Raw genomic sequence first — 15353 nt, 5'->3', positions numbered from 1 at the left:
TCCAGTGCCAATCTGGAATTTGTACATAGGCCTAACAAGACTGAAGAGTTCTCCTTTTGAACCACTATATTCATGTGACGTGCAATTCTAGTCATGTCCTTCCAATAGTGGAACCTTTTATTCTGATGCAAAGCAATGGTGGTTTCGAAAACAAGCCCAAATATCTTTCTGTAAGTTGTTGAACCTTTTCATGTAAACTAGGTGACTGAATTGTTCATGGTCTTCCCATACCCAGGGACTGTGGTACAAAAGGGAATTACACACACACGTTGTCAAGAGAGCACTGATATACTACATTAACAGAACTAAATCCATCCATAAGAAAAAAAACTAATTGTTGCTTTTGCAAGCCTGATTCAGGCAGCCCTATCTCCAAGGGTGGTCTTGCTAGACTGATTGTTAAATGTATACAAACTTACTGTACTTAGGATGAGTGTATGTAACATGTGTTGCCCACAGCACAGTCCACTAGCAAGAAGGCAGCTAGCAAGGCCTTCTTACGAACATACCCATGGCAGACTTATGTAGGGCTACTACCTGGTCAACACCCACATGTTTACTAAACATCAGAAGGCTTTAGTTGGCAAAACAGTTTGTACAACTTTGTTCCAAAAATCTACATCATCCACTCTCTGGGCACTGCTTAGGGGAGGCTCTACTTTATAATGTATTAAGAGCATGTCTATCTATAGAAACATATTCTGTGAACTAAAAATCTTAAACTATAATCCTTGTGTTCGTAGCTTGTAGAGCTGTAGATACACCTGCTATTCCCAATGATCCAAAATGTTTTATTCTGACTTGGTCATTCCACTCCACTGACATTACTCACTTGCTGAGGGAAAACACTCTTCGAAGAAAAACAACTTGCAAACATCCACACTCTGCACTAGATGGCAGGGGTATGCAGAGCATGCAAATCTACAGCACTGCAAGTCACGAATATAAGGTTGCAAGATAAGTAACATTTTTCTTCCTCTGCAGCATACAATAGGCTTTGATTCTGCTTCTGTTGTCGGAGTTAGAGTTCTGTGAGCAGTTTGTACATGCAAAACAAGATTTTTAGTAGGCGGAGGTGCATTCAATTAAGACTTTTTATTTTATTTGTAGGGAAATACCCGGAGGATTCACGTCTCACAGGATCAGGGTGACACGTGGAACATGGCACAGTTACCAGCGGTGGGGCATGAACAGTTCTACTCGATCCTTGCGGCTAATGATGACATTGTGTTTATGCATGTTGATGAGCAAGGGGGTAAGGTGTTCATGCATGTGGCTAAGTCTCTTTGCAATGTGTTCCTGAATTGGGATTTGCAGGTGGGTGAATCGGATATGGTGAATGGTTAAAGTTTGCATGCACACCTATTCGACCAGTACATGGTTTTCAAGAATGTGATTGTAAAAAGGGTTGTGTATGCATTTGGATTTGAAAGAAAGCATTACAGGGCGGACTGGCAGCTGCAAGGTGTAGAATGGAGATAATAGGCTGCTGTTGTAAGATTAGAGGGCAGCCTAAGGCTGGTACCAGTTGATCAAGATATATAGGCTAGAGATGTAAGAGCATACAGGCCTGTGAAACATCATAGGGATTGTAGGTTGGATGCTGTGATGGGCACCTTTCATTAACTTGTGTATTTCGGTCTTTAAGTATTTTTTATAAGTGACTAGTCAGCCTTTGCATATTATTGTACGGTTTTGTACATTTCATTTGCTTTAGAGTCTGGTTATGGTACAATCTACACTTCGGATGAAAGAGGAGTCCTCTACTCGAAGTCTCTGGAGCGTCACCTGTATACATCCACTGGAGGAGATACTGATTTCACCAATGTGACGTCTTTACGTGGGGTCTTTATCACCAGTGTGCTGTCAGAAGGTATCTTTCTCTGGCCTTGTTATGACCTAGGCATAGTTTTGCAGGAGTTAATCGGTTCATGGTGTATGTTGTGAAGTACTGTGATCTCACACCTCTGCCTGAAGGTTGTGAAACCTGCTGGAACCTCCTTTTGTCAGCAACAAGCTTGATACTACCTTTCGTGATTTGCATGGATCTCTAGCTACTGTAAGAAGGGAGTGTCCAGCAGGAGCTATTCTGAGTACCTGTATGTTCTTCCTTTCACTGTCATCTGTATGCTACAGGAGTCATCAAACGATGCCTGCAGTGTGACTTAAATGGTTTTCCTAATGAGACCTCTACCGGTGCTAGTTTCATGTTTCTATATTTTAACCCACTGATCCTTTCATTTTCGTTTCTCCTAATCAAAACATTTGTGTATCAAATTCTTGATTTTTGCTCCTCCTGTCTTTCTACATATTCCTCTATCATGTCTTCTGCCTTACTTTTTGACATCCCATGCCCTGCCTGCTTTTTTTTCGCCTCTGTTATGTTATGTTATGTGTGGGATACTTGTAGAGCGCACTGTTACTCTACCCGAGTGTCCTGGTGCTGTAGACCGCTGGGGAACCCGTCCTGGTTTTCCCTGTGAGATGGTCCCTTTCTGGGTATTTCCAGGGTGAAACCAGGCATCCCCGGCGTCTGTGGGGGGCCGTTGTGGAGATGAGGCAAGCTTAATGCCCAGAGTTACCGAGTGTGTTCCCTGGTTAGAGTAGGCACTGAGGCGAAAATTATTAAGTCCGTTGACCCTGGTCCAAGACCCTGCCGTGTCGGGAATTGAGCCCTGGTCCCGGGCCGTTCTCTGCTTACAGGTCTGCCGCCTCTAACCAGTGAGCCACACCTCTCCACTCTTGTGGCTCTTCTTTGCAAACTCTTTCCCTTCGTCTGCTAGTGCTATACATTATCCTAGGAGGTTCGATCTTATTCAATACTGTACCCATTGCCTGCCTTAAAATGTCTTTGTACTGTCTGCGTATATTGGGAGCCGTGTGGTCATTGCTAGTGCTAAAGCTGTATTTGTGCTGTAAGATGTCTCTGTCCTGCTTGGCTGTGCTGCAAACGTTGACTGTATCTGCAGTAAGCTATGTTCAGCATAACTTACACAGCAAATTCTTTCCCCCCCTATAACGTCAGATAGCTCCATCCAGTCTGTGATCACGTTTGACCAGGGTGGGGAGTGGAGCCCACTCAGGAAGCCCGAGCGCAGCACGTGCGATTCCACCGCAAAGAATAAGGATGAGGTGAGTGTCAGTTATGGTCCTGGCAGGTGGCGCTGTCTCTGCAATGGCCCTCTAGGGTGATGGTGCAATGTTTTTTTGCTGGTAATTGTGATTGGTATATTGTCATTGCGAGTGGCGTGCTATGGTAGTCCTAGATGTCTGGGGTGGCTGTGATAATCCTTATTGGTGGTGTGGTTGTGATTCTCCTAGCCTGTGTTGTTGTGGGATATCTTTTGCAGGTGGCAATAGTTGAATGTTGGTCCTCACACATGATTGTGTTTGTAGGCAATGCATTTGTGGTTTGATACTCTGATTCTTGGATGGTCCTGCAGTTGATGGTAGTTGTGGCATGATCCTAACCAAAAATGCTGGTGGCTTGCAGCTGTGTGTGGTTGTGGGATACTCCTTACAGGTGAAGTAATTATGGAGAGGTCTTTTCCAGTCATGTTGCCGTTTGATAGTCATTGCAGATGGTGGGGTGGTATGTTGGTTTTCAAAAGGGAAGCTAGTGGAGTGTTGCCTGCAAGTGTTTTGCGTTGTGGAAGGTCCCAAATGGCTAGATGGTTTGTGATGGTGCACTGACAGACCCAGCATTGAGCAGCTGGAAACATTTTTCCACACACACGTCTGTATTTTGTACCCTCTCTCCCTAAGCCGCCACTTATGGGTACATTGGTAACTAAACATATATTTTTAATTTTGCAGGTTTCTCCATGCTCTTCTATCAAGGCTCCCTCTCAATAAACACTTCCATTGTGTTTCCTTTGCTCTTTGATTGTCCTGCCATGTTCTTGCTCGTCCTTATACTATCTTCAGTCCCTGCTTACTGTGCTTCTCTTTTTTAACAGTGTTCTTTTCCTTCAGATATTGACTTTCTATTTTCAGGACAGTTTTTATACGTTCTTAGGTTTAATATTCTGTGAACACTCGGCTTCATTAACTTCTGTGATCTATTCTTTTGCAGTGCTCTCTTCACATTCACGCTTCGTACAGCATCTCCCAGAAGGTGAATGTCCCGATGCTTCCTCTCTCTGAGCCTAAAGCGGTCGGGATTGTCATCGCTCATGGTAATTATTTCTTCTTCTTCCTTTGAGTAAATTATTTTTATGCTGTAGCCAAGGGAGCAAGAGTGAACTTAAAGCAAGCTATTGTGTTACTTTAGTGTTGTTCATTTCTTTTAATTCTCCTGTGCTTAACAGGGTAGGATTCAAGAACTATACCAGGAAACAGGAGTTAAGCTTGAAGTCTCGTAAGCATGGTTCGGTTTGTGCTGCAGAGGTCTTGCTTTGTCTTACAGGTAGTGTTGGTGATGCCATCTCTGTATTGAACCCAGATGTGTACATATCTGATGATGGAGGCTATACGTGGATCAAGACTCTAAAGGGACCCCATCACTACGCCATCTTGGACTCTGGTGGGATCATTGTGGCTATTGAGCAGAGCGATAATCCCATCAGTGTGATAAAGTATGTGTGCAATTCCTACCTCTGTGTGTGTACAACATGTGACAATAGTACTGTTGGTCTTATGGGTGATTTTGCTGTACAGAAGTTGAACATATTTTGTTTCACAAATTACATTTTGTTTAATAGAGCTGCACAAAAAGCTTATTTCACTATCATTTGATTCACTAAAATCTTATATGAAATCTTATATGTGATTTCTAGCCGCAGATTCCCTGCCATATTCCAAAGTGTCAAACTGGATCTAGAAATCTCTAAGCAAATTTTCGTGTAATCCCTTGTGCGTGATGGCGTCGGTCGGTTCTGCATGGCCTTGTCCATGCCGGAAGTGACGTGCTCTGGGCCTGCACACTGCATACTGACCTCAGTTCCTTCTTTTCCACACCATCAGCATGGATCCGTCTCACCACTTCCGGAGTCTTTTACATCAGTCTTTATCTCACTCCAGGACTTATTCTTGTAAATCTTGCAAGAAGTTGTCCAGTAAGTCGAAGCACTCTTTGACTTTTCCACTCCTCTCCCATTCTTAGGATAATGTGAGGGAAGGAAGCCATGAAAATCGACCTTGCTCGCAGGTGGTCCCTGAGCAGCCTGTGGCGGAAGCTGGCTCAGCTCTACACTTCTCCGAATTTCTGGAGCCAGAGCAACCCCCACCCAGCTGCAAGAGTTTTGAGGCTTTGGGCCTCATTTTTGTGTGGTCGATTCCCTCTGGAGTACCTTTGCGTCCCACATCTTCGGGAGGGTCTTCGACTTGAGCTCTTCTGCTGTATATTCGCTCTGTGCCAGTCGACCTTTAGGATCCGCTGGTGGATCTGGATCAGCCCCGGCTGCAACTTCACAACCTCCTATGAGGACCATTGCAATAGGCGCCATTCCGGGTGCTGCCGACACCCATCAGCACTGCTGAACCCATTGTGATTCCCATCTCCGATACAGAGCCAGACCAGCGTTACTTGATGTTGGTACCTGCATCAACCAGGTCCACTCTGCCTGAATTGGAGACAGAGCCCTATTTCACTGAAGGGCTCACTGAGAGGATCTCTATTTTTACACTGACCCCCTAGCAGATTCCATGGCAACCTGTATGAGAACCTGCTGATTAGTGGTCTGGATACCTCACCAGACACTGGCCTCTTCTCTTCTCCCAAAGTGGGCACAGAGGAATTGCTTTCTTTGTGATGGTGGTACAGAGGGTGGCCAAGGTCCTGAACATACAGTTGCCTACGGTCCAAGTTAAAATGAACGTTTTGACAGGGATGCTTCAACTGGAGGTATTCTCATCAGAACCCCTACTACCCTTCAAAACAACCTCCTGCACCCCTCCAATCCGGATTTTGAGCCAACCACAGCACCAAGACAGCCCTGATCTCAGCCACCGATGTCAGAACCCATCTGGACGGTGATGAAACGGCAGCCCTCATCCTCCTGGATCTATCATCTGCCTCTGAAACTGTCTTCCATCACATCCTGATTCTTAATCCGCAGACTCCACCACATCGGAATCCAGGGAGACACCCTCAAATTGATCGCTACTTATCTACTGAAAAAACTCATAGAATCCAGCTTCCACCGTTCACCTCGAAGCCCAAGAAGATAATTTGCAGTGTCCTCCAAGGATCGTCCCTTAGCCTCACCCTATTCACACCACATGACACTCCGCAGATTTGCCAAACCAACAGTGGAGAACATTCATTCCCGCACCTGGCGGCCAAGGCATGATACAACTTCCCCCTGCACCTTAGGACTGCCCAATCGATCCAGCAATTCAGTAAAGAACTCAAGATCTTGATGTACGAATGAACAAGCCACCCACAGCAGCCAGCATCTCCAGCGCCCCGAGACCCTCACTGGTTATTGGCCAGGCAATGTAAAAGTTTGATTGAACAAAGCACTCACTATATCCTCATCTGAAAGACACGTTAGTGATAGATTCCCTACCTTAGAATATCCCCAGGCGTCAGGCTGGATCCGGAAAAGTTTTTCTACTTAGCAGTACCTCTGCGTGCCAGTAGGAGGCTTCCTGCGGCTCCGTGTCCGTCACTGGCGTCGTAGGCACCGAGATGACGTCAAGGAGAGTACTTGGGCGCCACCCATGCGTGCTGACGTCGGTTCTTTCTTATTCCGCGCATATCCGGATTGAGCACGTACCTCGGTCATTTTTTTACCAATTTTTTTTAGACTTTTTGTCTCCTTTTCTGGTCTCCTGGTGCACGTAGGGATGCCCGGCTTTAAGTCTTGTGGGTCGTGCCACCGTAATGTGTAGGTGGCGGACCCCCATGATGTCTGGCTCTACTGCCTAGAGCATGACCATGACTCCGGGGATTGTCGGGACTGCCGTGCCATGGCCCGAAGGCATTACGGAAGCGGTGCCGGAAGTTGCTGGAGGTCCGGCACTCCTCTCACCGCCGCTCCGGGTCTAGGGACAGTTTGTAGGACCGGAGCCGTCGCTCCTCGTACTCTAAGTCTTCACCTTCAGATTCCAGTAAGCGATGCCATAAAAAGAAGTTGAAGAAGCGCGTTCGCTCTCAGACGTCCCCCCGTCGTTCCCCGGAGGCGGACGTGGGGGACAGGGGCTCCTCCGGAGCCTGGGAGTCCTGTGGCATACCCGCTATACCCGGGTCCGTCAGCAACTCACGAACAGGTACAAGAGTTTCTTGCTGTCATGGACCGCCTGTTAAGGCCTCGGGCACCCGCCGGCGCTCCTGCGGGCCCCGCGGTCCCGTGTCCAGATCCTTTTGGCCCGGCGGCACCACCTCTGGCACCAGCCCCAGAGCCACTGGATCCAGCGCCATCGGCTCCGGCGCCACAAGGTGCAGCACCGCTGGCTCCGGTCCCTCTGCCGCCACTGGCTCCGCCACAGGCACAGCACTGGGTGGCATTTATTCTGCCCCTTCCGCTGTTCCCGGACCATTTTGTTCCGGCCTGGGATCAACGATGGGATGCGGCTCCAGCACAGCCCTGGCTGGCGCTGCTCCCGCTCCGCTTCCGGCGCCGCTGACCCCTCTCTCCGGCTCCGGCCCTGCCGCCGCTGCCGGCTCCTTCTATCCCGGAGCCAGACGAGGACTGGGACGGCTCCGAGGACCCCCTTGCGTGGCAGTGTGACTCGAGCAGGATTGGGAGGATGACCTTCAAGATGCAGGTAAACTTGATGTGTCTTCTGACCCTGGGCTTGCCTCACCTCCGCCTACTATGGAGGAAGGCGCTTCCTATACTATGTGCTGCGTCGAGCCAGGGAGGCTCCTCATCTTGACCTCCCTACGGTGACCCTTAAGCCCAACCTCCTTACGGAGGTGCTCCAGACGGCGTCTACGTCGTCGGAGCGCTGCTCCCTTTCAATGAGGCCCTTACCGAAGTCCTCTTGGGTACTTGGTTGCAGCCGGCCTCGGGGGCAGCGGTGGATAAGAACGTCGCTAGGCGTCATCACCCGGCGCCTAGTGATCCCGCCTTCTTGACCACTCACCCACGCCTGAGAGCCTGGTCATTCAGGCCTCGACATCGCAGAGTGCCTTTTCCTCGGCTCCGCCGGATAAGGACTCTAAGAGGCTGGACCAATATGGCAAGAGGTTGCTCTCCTCAGCCAGTTTGGGGATGAGGTTGGTCAAGACCGCCTGCTTATTGGCCCGTTACTCCCACGCAATGTGGGATTCGGTGGCAGAGGTTCTGCCTCAGTGCTCTGAGGAGGTCCAGGCTGTCCTTTCCCAAGCGATTGCAGAGGGCTAGGATGCAGCGAAGTTTGCCATCAGGTGCTGTTTGGACACCGCTGATTCGTTGGGCAGGGTGATTTCCACGACGGTGGAGTTGTGGCGCCACGCCTGGTTGCGTTCCACTGGGTTCTCACCCGATGTCCAGAGCTCACTCATGGACATGCCCTTTGATGGCTCCTGTCTCTTTGGCGACAAGGCGGACAATGCCCTGGAACGCTTTAAAGACTCACGCGTCACAGCCAAGTCTTTGGGTCTTTCTACAAAGGCCCCTGCCAAGTCTGGGTTTCATTCTTTTCGTGGCCAGGGTAAGAGCACCCAAGCACTCTCCTCCACTAAGCCTGTGCAGAACCAGCCCCGACGTGGCTTCCGCAGGGGCGGGTCTGGTAACAAGCGAGCGGGTCAGTCCACCTCCACCCCCGCTGCTGCTGCATCTAAGCCTTCCTAATCTGGAATTCAGGGAGCACCCCACGCCGGTGGTTGGCAGGGTACGTTACCACTTCCACCACTGGTGAGAAATTACCTTGGACAAGTGGATGCTGCAGATAATCTGTCATTGTTACTCGCTCCCCTTTCTGTTCTCCCCTCCGGCCATACCACCTCAGTACCACCGCATGTTGGGGGATCATTTGGCTCTTCTCCCCCAGGAAGTCACGTCCCTCTTGGCCAAGGGGGCTATCGAGCGCTTTCCCCGTCAGGAAGTAGGGAGTGGTTGTTATTCCCACTACTTCCTGGTCCCCAAGAAGGACAAGGGGGGCCTATGCCCCATCTTGAACCTTTGGGACGTCAGTTGCTTCCTCCGGAAGGAGAAGGTCAAGATGCTAACTGTGGCTCAGGTCCTGGCTGACCTGGACCCTAGAGACTGGATGGTGGCGTTGGACTTGCAGGACGCCTATTGACACATCCCGTTGTGCCGGCCCACCGGCGCTACCTGCAGTATACGGTAGGCCAGGAGCATTTTCAGTTTGCCGTGCTCCCCTTCGGTCTTACCAGTGCCCTTTGGGTGTTCACGAAGGTGATGGCGGTGGTGTTGCTCATCTGCGCAGGTCAGGGGTGTCAGTCTTCCCCTACCTCAATGACTGGCTGTTGAAGGCTGGCTCGCCCCAGGCAGTCGTCACCCACCTCCAGACTACTGCCGACCTCCTGCTTTTGCTGGGGTTCTCCATCAATGTGCTGAAGTCGCACTTGAGTCCCTCTCAGACGCTCCCCTTCATCGGAGCGGTTCTGGATTCGACACTGTTTTGGGTTTATCCTCCCGAGCAGCGAGTCCGGGATATTCATGCTATGATTCCGCTATTTCAGCCTCTATCCTGGATTTCAGTCAGGAAGACCCTCCGGCTTCTGGGCCTGATGGCCTCCTGCATCCTGCTGGTGACGCATGCCAGATAGCATATGTGGGCTCTGCAGTGAGACCTGAAGTTCCAGTGGGCACAGCATCAGGGCAACCTGTCAGATCACATCCAGATCTCAGAGGGCGCTTCACGACAGTTGCAGTGGTGGCTCACGAATCGCGATTGGGTCAGTGGCAAATCCCTCTCCCTTCCCCAACCGGAGCAGACAGTGGTGACGGATGCGTCCCTCCTGGGACGGAGAGGCCACATGGGAGAGGCGGAGATCAGAGGCCTCTGGTCTCTGGCGGACTCCCGGCTCCATATCAACCTTCTGGAGCTGAGGGTGATCTAGCTTGCACTGAAGGCATTCCTTCCCTCTGTCCGGGGAAGTGTAGTGCAGGTGTTCACGGACAACACCAGTACGTTTCCACCAGTACCCTTCATAATGACTCAGTGGGACTTGAATCTTGTCTTGACTTTTCTGATGTGCGCTCCCTTTGAGCCCCTTCATAACTGTCCCTTACGTCTTCTTACTCTCAAGACCGCTTTCCTAGTAGCTATTACCTCTGCCAGGAGACTGAGTGAGCTCCAGGCTCTTTCTTCCAAACCTCCTTTCCTTTCTGTTCATCCGGACAAGGTGGTAATCAGGACCCGTTTTTCTTTCTTGCCAAAGGTTGTCACGTCCTTCCACATCTGGCAGACCTTTGCCCCCTTCTTTCTGCCTCCGCATCCTTCAAGGGTAGAGGAGAGGCTCCACTGTCTGGACCCAAAACTTGTGCTCGCTTTCTATCTGCAGCGTACGCAGCAGTTCCGGGTGGATGATCAACTCTTTGTTGGCTACGTGGGCGCCAAAAAAGGTTGGGTGGTGCACAAACGGACCATCTCCCGTTGGGTCGTTCTGTGCATCAAAGCATTTTACCCCTTGGCCAAGAAGGAGCCTCCTGTGGGATTGCGTGCCCATTCAACCAGGGCAACAGCAGCCACTACTGCCTTGGGACGCGGTGTCCCCCTGCAGGATATTTGTCAGGGAGCTACGTGGGCCTCACTGCACACGTTTACCAAGCACTGCTGCCTTGACAGTCCGGTCCGGAGTGACTGCTTCTTTGGCCTTTCTGTGCTCCGTGACTTTCTGGTGTAATCCTGTTCGCAGACCCACCAGCCGGTTGGTATTGCTGGGGTATCTATTCTAAGGTAGGGAATCAATCACTAACGTATCTCTTTCAGATGCCAAAGTTACTTACTTGTGTAACGATATCTCAATTCAAAAGTACTTTATTCGGGTTTTTTTCATACAAAAACCATAAAAGTACATAGAACAGAATATAAAACAAATATTTCATAACCTTAAAATCCATCTATCACATATCAAAAAAGAAAGTCTTTCAGAGGTTTACTTATACAATTCTATGTATCCAGAAGTTTTCTATACTTCATTGAACTTTTTAAAAAGCCGATCACATAGGGTATACATTCCAAATTTAACAACTGTAAATATAGTAGGGCAGGGCGAGCTTGTACAAATGCAATCTTTTTAAAATAGGTTTAAGATAAAAAGCCCTAGGGAATTCATAATATTTACAGAAAAACATAAAGTGCAGCAGATCCTGTGGTGACAAATTGTCGCAGCCCCAGGGTGCTAACACTGTCCCTCTGTGACACCCCCTAGGGACTGCAATTAAATAATGAAACAAATTAAACCTAAACCTAATTAATAAAAAGCGCTCTTGTGCTGTTAGTGGCCAGAGTAAATATGGTTCCTCACCTGGTACGATATATCTGTAAGGGACATAAGTTAGTGATAGATTCCTTACCACCCCGCCCATCCTCTCAGTTCTGCAAACTGGTTAGTAGGGTTAAGGTCATCCCGCATTTTAGGACCCTAGTTTTATGCACCAATTGTCAGAACTGACGCCAGCGCGCATTGGTGGCGCCTAAGTACTCTCCATGACGTCTTCTCGGCGCCTACGACGCCAGTGACGGACGTGGAGCCGCAGGACGCCAACTACTGGCACGCAGAGGTACTGCTAAGCAGAAAACTTTTCCGTATCCAGCCTGACGCCTGGGGATATTCTAAGGTAGGGAATATATCACTAACTAATGTCTCTTACAGATATATCGTTACACAAGTAAGTAACTTGTGCATTGGGGCCTGTACCAAGCCCTGCAACAGCACTCCTGTACACAGGACCATTGCTCACTACCAATGTCCTGCTCTCGGGGGTCCAGCCTTCCTCTCCTATCACCGTATCCCAGATACTCTGGTAGTCCAATCCTCAATTTACAGAATCCATTGCGGCTTGTTCCCTACAACACCATTGGATACCTACAACACCATCGGATAGGGAATCCAATAAGCTGGAAACCTTTGGAAAGGGGATCCACTAGCCTGCCACTGTGATCTCCTTGAACACTGCAGGCTTATTGGGCTGTTCTTCCCATACTGTGTGGGATACGTTTGTGCAAGTGCTGCCTATGGGCTCAGATGAGACTTGGGCCAACCTTTCCAAAGCTATTGCTGATGGGCGAGATGCAGCAAAGTTCACAATCTGATGCGGGTGGGATACGATGGATTCACTGGCAAGAGCCAGTCCTCCTTTGGTGATGCTTCGACGTCACAACTGGTTTAGGACACCTTGCTTATGTACATGCATTTCTCAGGAACTTGTCTCTTTGAAGACACATCAGATCTAGCTTTGGAGAGATTTAAGGACAGTAGGGCCACTGCTCGATTGTTGGGGCTCTCTGTGGCCCCATGACAGCCACATTCCACATTTCGCCCCTCCGTGTCTACTGTAGGGAGGAATCAGCCACCTCCTTTACCCTCTAGCCACCATGGCCAGCAGGCTCAACCCTTTTGTGGCTGCTGCCCCCACCAGCTTCGTGGACCCCAAAGCCAGAGGTCCACCCAATTTACCCCCCTGCCAGCTGCACAGTCAAAACCTCTTTAGTTTGCCCTCAAACAAACATTCAAACATGCGCAGAGCGTTGAAGGCAGAATCAGATGTCATCTGCACCATGAAGAAAGGTCACTATAGACAAATGGATGCTCCAGATTGTCCAACGGGGTAAAACTCCTGTTTCAACAAAGCCCACCACCACTAACTCCACCCCCAGATCGGATGACAGAGGATTACCTTGTGCTCTTGCAACAGGAAGTACTGGCCCTTGTGGCCCAAAAATCCATTGAGACAGTGGCAGCCTCAGAAGTAGGTTGTGGTTGCAATTCCCCTACTTTCTGGTGCCAAAAAAGAATGGAGGCCTCCGTCATATCATAGATCTGCACCCTCGATTATTGCTTGAAGAAGGAAAAATTCAAGATACTCACCTTTGCTCAGGTCTTATCTGCCCTCGACCCTAGAAACTGGATGGTAGCTTTGGACTTGCAGGACACCTATTTCCACATTCCTATCCTGCTTGCCCACAGTCTGGCCCTGCGGGACACGAGCATGATCATTTTGCTTTTCTCTCCTTTAGCTTACCAGTGTCCCTCGAGTGTTCACCAATGTGATGACAGAGGTTGGAACACTTCTGCGGAGGTCAGGGGCACCTCGACGATTGGCTGTTAAAGGTGGGCTTGCCCCAGACCGTCATTTCCCACCTCCAGACTACAGTGGACCACCTGCATTCGCTGGGGTTCACTATCAGCGTGTCAAAGTCAATCCTCTCAGATTCTCCCTTTCATCAGAGCCATTCGGGACACAGTGAAGTTTCAGGCATATCCCCCATGGCTGGCATTGAAAGTCTTTTTCGATCAAGGGAAGGCGAGCTCAAGTGCTCACAGTCAACACCACAGGCCATGTGGTCCTTGAACAAAGGGCGGGGTGGGTAGTGGACACTTTGTCAAGAGGCCCTTCATCTGTGGACATGGCTCGAACGTTGGGGTATTTCACTGGTGGTTCAACATCTGGGGGCTGCTAGTGCAGATAAACTCAACTGTCAATACCTAGCCATTCACGAATGGCGTCTTCATCTGGAGGTGGTGCCAGGTCTCTTCTGAGATTGGGGATAGCCTTGATTAGATCTATTTGTCCCCACCGAGAACTCATAATGTCAGCACTTCTGCATGCTGAAGTGTGCAAGGCGGCTCTCACTAGGAGACGCATTTCTTCTTCTAGTGGAGCTCAGGACTCGCACACTTCTTTCTTGCAATACCGCTCCTTTGCAGATTTCTCAAGAAGATCAAAAATAACCTGGCCCAAGTCATCTAAGTGGCTCTGGACTGGGCACGGAGAGTATGGTATCCTGAACTGCTGAGGATGAGCATCAGTCCTCCAGTCAGGTTGCCCATTCAGGAGGATTGTCTGCTGCAGCAGTAAGGCAGGCTACTGCCACCAAGCGTGTCCACTCTCCACCATCGTGCTTGAAGATTGAGTAGCAACAGTTGAAGGTGTTTCATCTCCCTCCTAACTATGTAATGTCATTCTGGCAGCCAGGCATTTTTCAACCAAAACCATCCATGCCTGCGGATGGGACATGTTTATGGCCTGGTGTACATATAATTCTGTTGATCCTCTGTCTGAACCCTTGTCCGAGGTTCTCTTTTTGGCTCTATCCCTGGCCTGGCAAATCTTGGCTTTGGGCACCGTGAATGGGTGTCGAACTGCCAATTTTGCCTTTCTACTGTTGCTGGATCAAGCTTCCTAGTTTGTCACTTGTTTTAACTAGATTCCTTAAAGGTTTGCAGCATATGCCTCCTCCCACACCCATCATTATGCCTTGATGGAACTTGAGTTTAGTTCTCACCTTTCCTGTGTTCTCCCCTTTTGTACCGCCTTGTTCGCCATAAGTTGGCAGGGTATGCTCAGACGCGAGTCCCTTGCTCACTTTGCCACTGGATTCAAGCAAGCCTGGCTGAAGACGGCTGAAATGCCAGAAACCGGTCCTAGGAAGCTTGTTTCTGGTCCAGGTAAGGCATGGCTTGGCAGTTTGGGCTGGACTGTTCCCATGAGGCACAGGGTCAGACTGATTTGCATATGGCCATGTCTGAACTGGGGCGGCAGAGTGGGCTAAAGAACGGTGATGGATTAAACCCAGATCTGTTGACTGGGTGTGAGTGTTTGATTGGTTCAGATGCTCCGTCCATCACCACCCCCTTTTGTACCGCTTTGTTCGCCATAAGTTGGCAGGGTATGCTCAGACGTGAGTCCCTTGCTCTCTTTGCCACTGGATTCAAGCAAGCCTGGCTGAAGATGGCTGAAATGCCAGAAACCGGTCCTAGGAAGCTTGTTTCCGGTCCAGGGAAGGCATGGCTTGGCAGGGTGGCAGAGTGGGCTAAAGAACGGTGATGGATTAAACCCAGATCTGTTGACTGGGTGTGAGTGTTTTATTGGTTCAGATGCTCCGTCCATCACCACCCCCTTTTGTACCGCTTTGTTCGCCATAAGTTGGCAGGGTATGCTCAGACGTGAGTCCCTTGCTCACTTTGCCACTGGATTCAAGCAAGCCTGGCTGAAGACGGCTGAAATGCCAGAAACCGGTCCCAGGAAGCTTGTTTCCGGTCCAGGGAAGGCATGGTTTGGCAGCTTTGGGCTGGAATGTTCCCATGAGGCACAGGGTCAGACTGATTTGCATATGGCATGTCTGAACTGGGGTGGCAGAGTGGGCTAAAGAACGGTGATGGATTAAACCCAGATCTGTTGACTGGGTGTGAGTGTTTGATTGGTTCAGATGCTCCGTCCATCACCACCCCCTTTTGTACCCCTTTTGAGTCGAAGTACAGCTACCCTGTACAGCTCCTAATGATCAAA

At 49.7% G+C, this 15353-nt stretch overlaps 1 protein-coding gene across 1 annotated transcript in view; it reads left to right on the top strand.

The window, feature by feature from the left end:
* Nucleotides 1–15353, top strand: part of SORT1 (sortilin 1) — a 666378-nt gene that overhangs the window by 386576 nt on the left and 264449 nt on the right. Inside the window, exons 9-13 of the mRNA XM_078644756.1 lie at nucleotides 1111–1255; nucleotides 1718–1873; nucleotides 3026–3132; nucleotides 4076–4178; nucleotides 4409–4577. Coding sequence (XP_078500882.1) covers nucleotides 1111–1255; nucleotides 1718–1873; nucleotides 3026–3132; nucleotides 4076–4178; nucleotides 4409–4577 — 680 coding nt within the window. The remainder of the gene's footprint in view (nucleotides 1–1110; nucleotides 1256–1717; nucleotides 1874–3025; nucleotides 3133–4075; nucleotides 4179–4408; nucleotides 4578–15353) is intronic.

The sequence above is a fragment of the Lissotriton helveticus genome, chromosome 5_1 (assembly GCF_964261635.1).
Source record: "Lissotriton helveticus chromosome 5_1, aLisHel1.1, whole genome shotgun sequence".
NCBI lineage: Eukaryota > Metazoa > Chordata > Amphibia > Caudata > Salamandridae > Lissotriton > Lissotriton helveticus.
The sequence above is the reverse complement of the archived record's forward strand: the minus strand, read 5'-3'. Positions and strand labels throughout refer to the sequence as shown.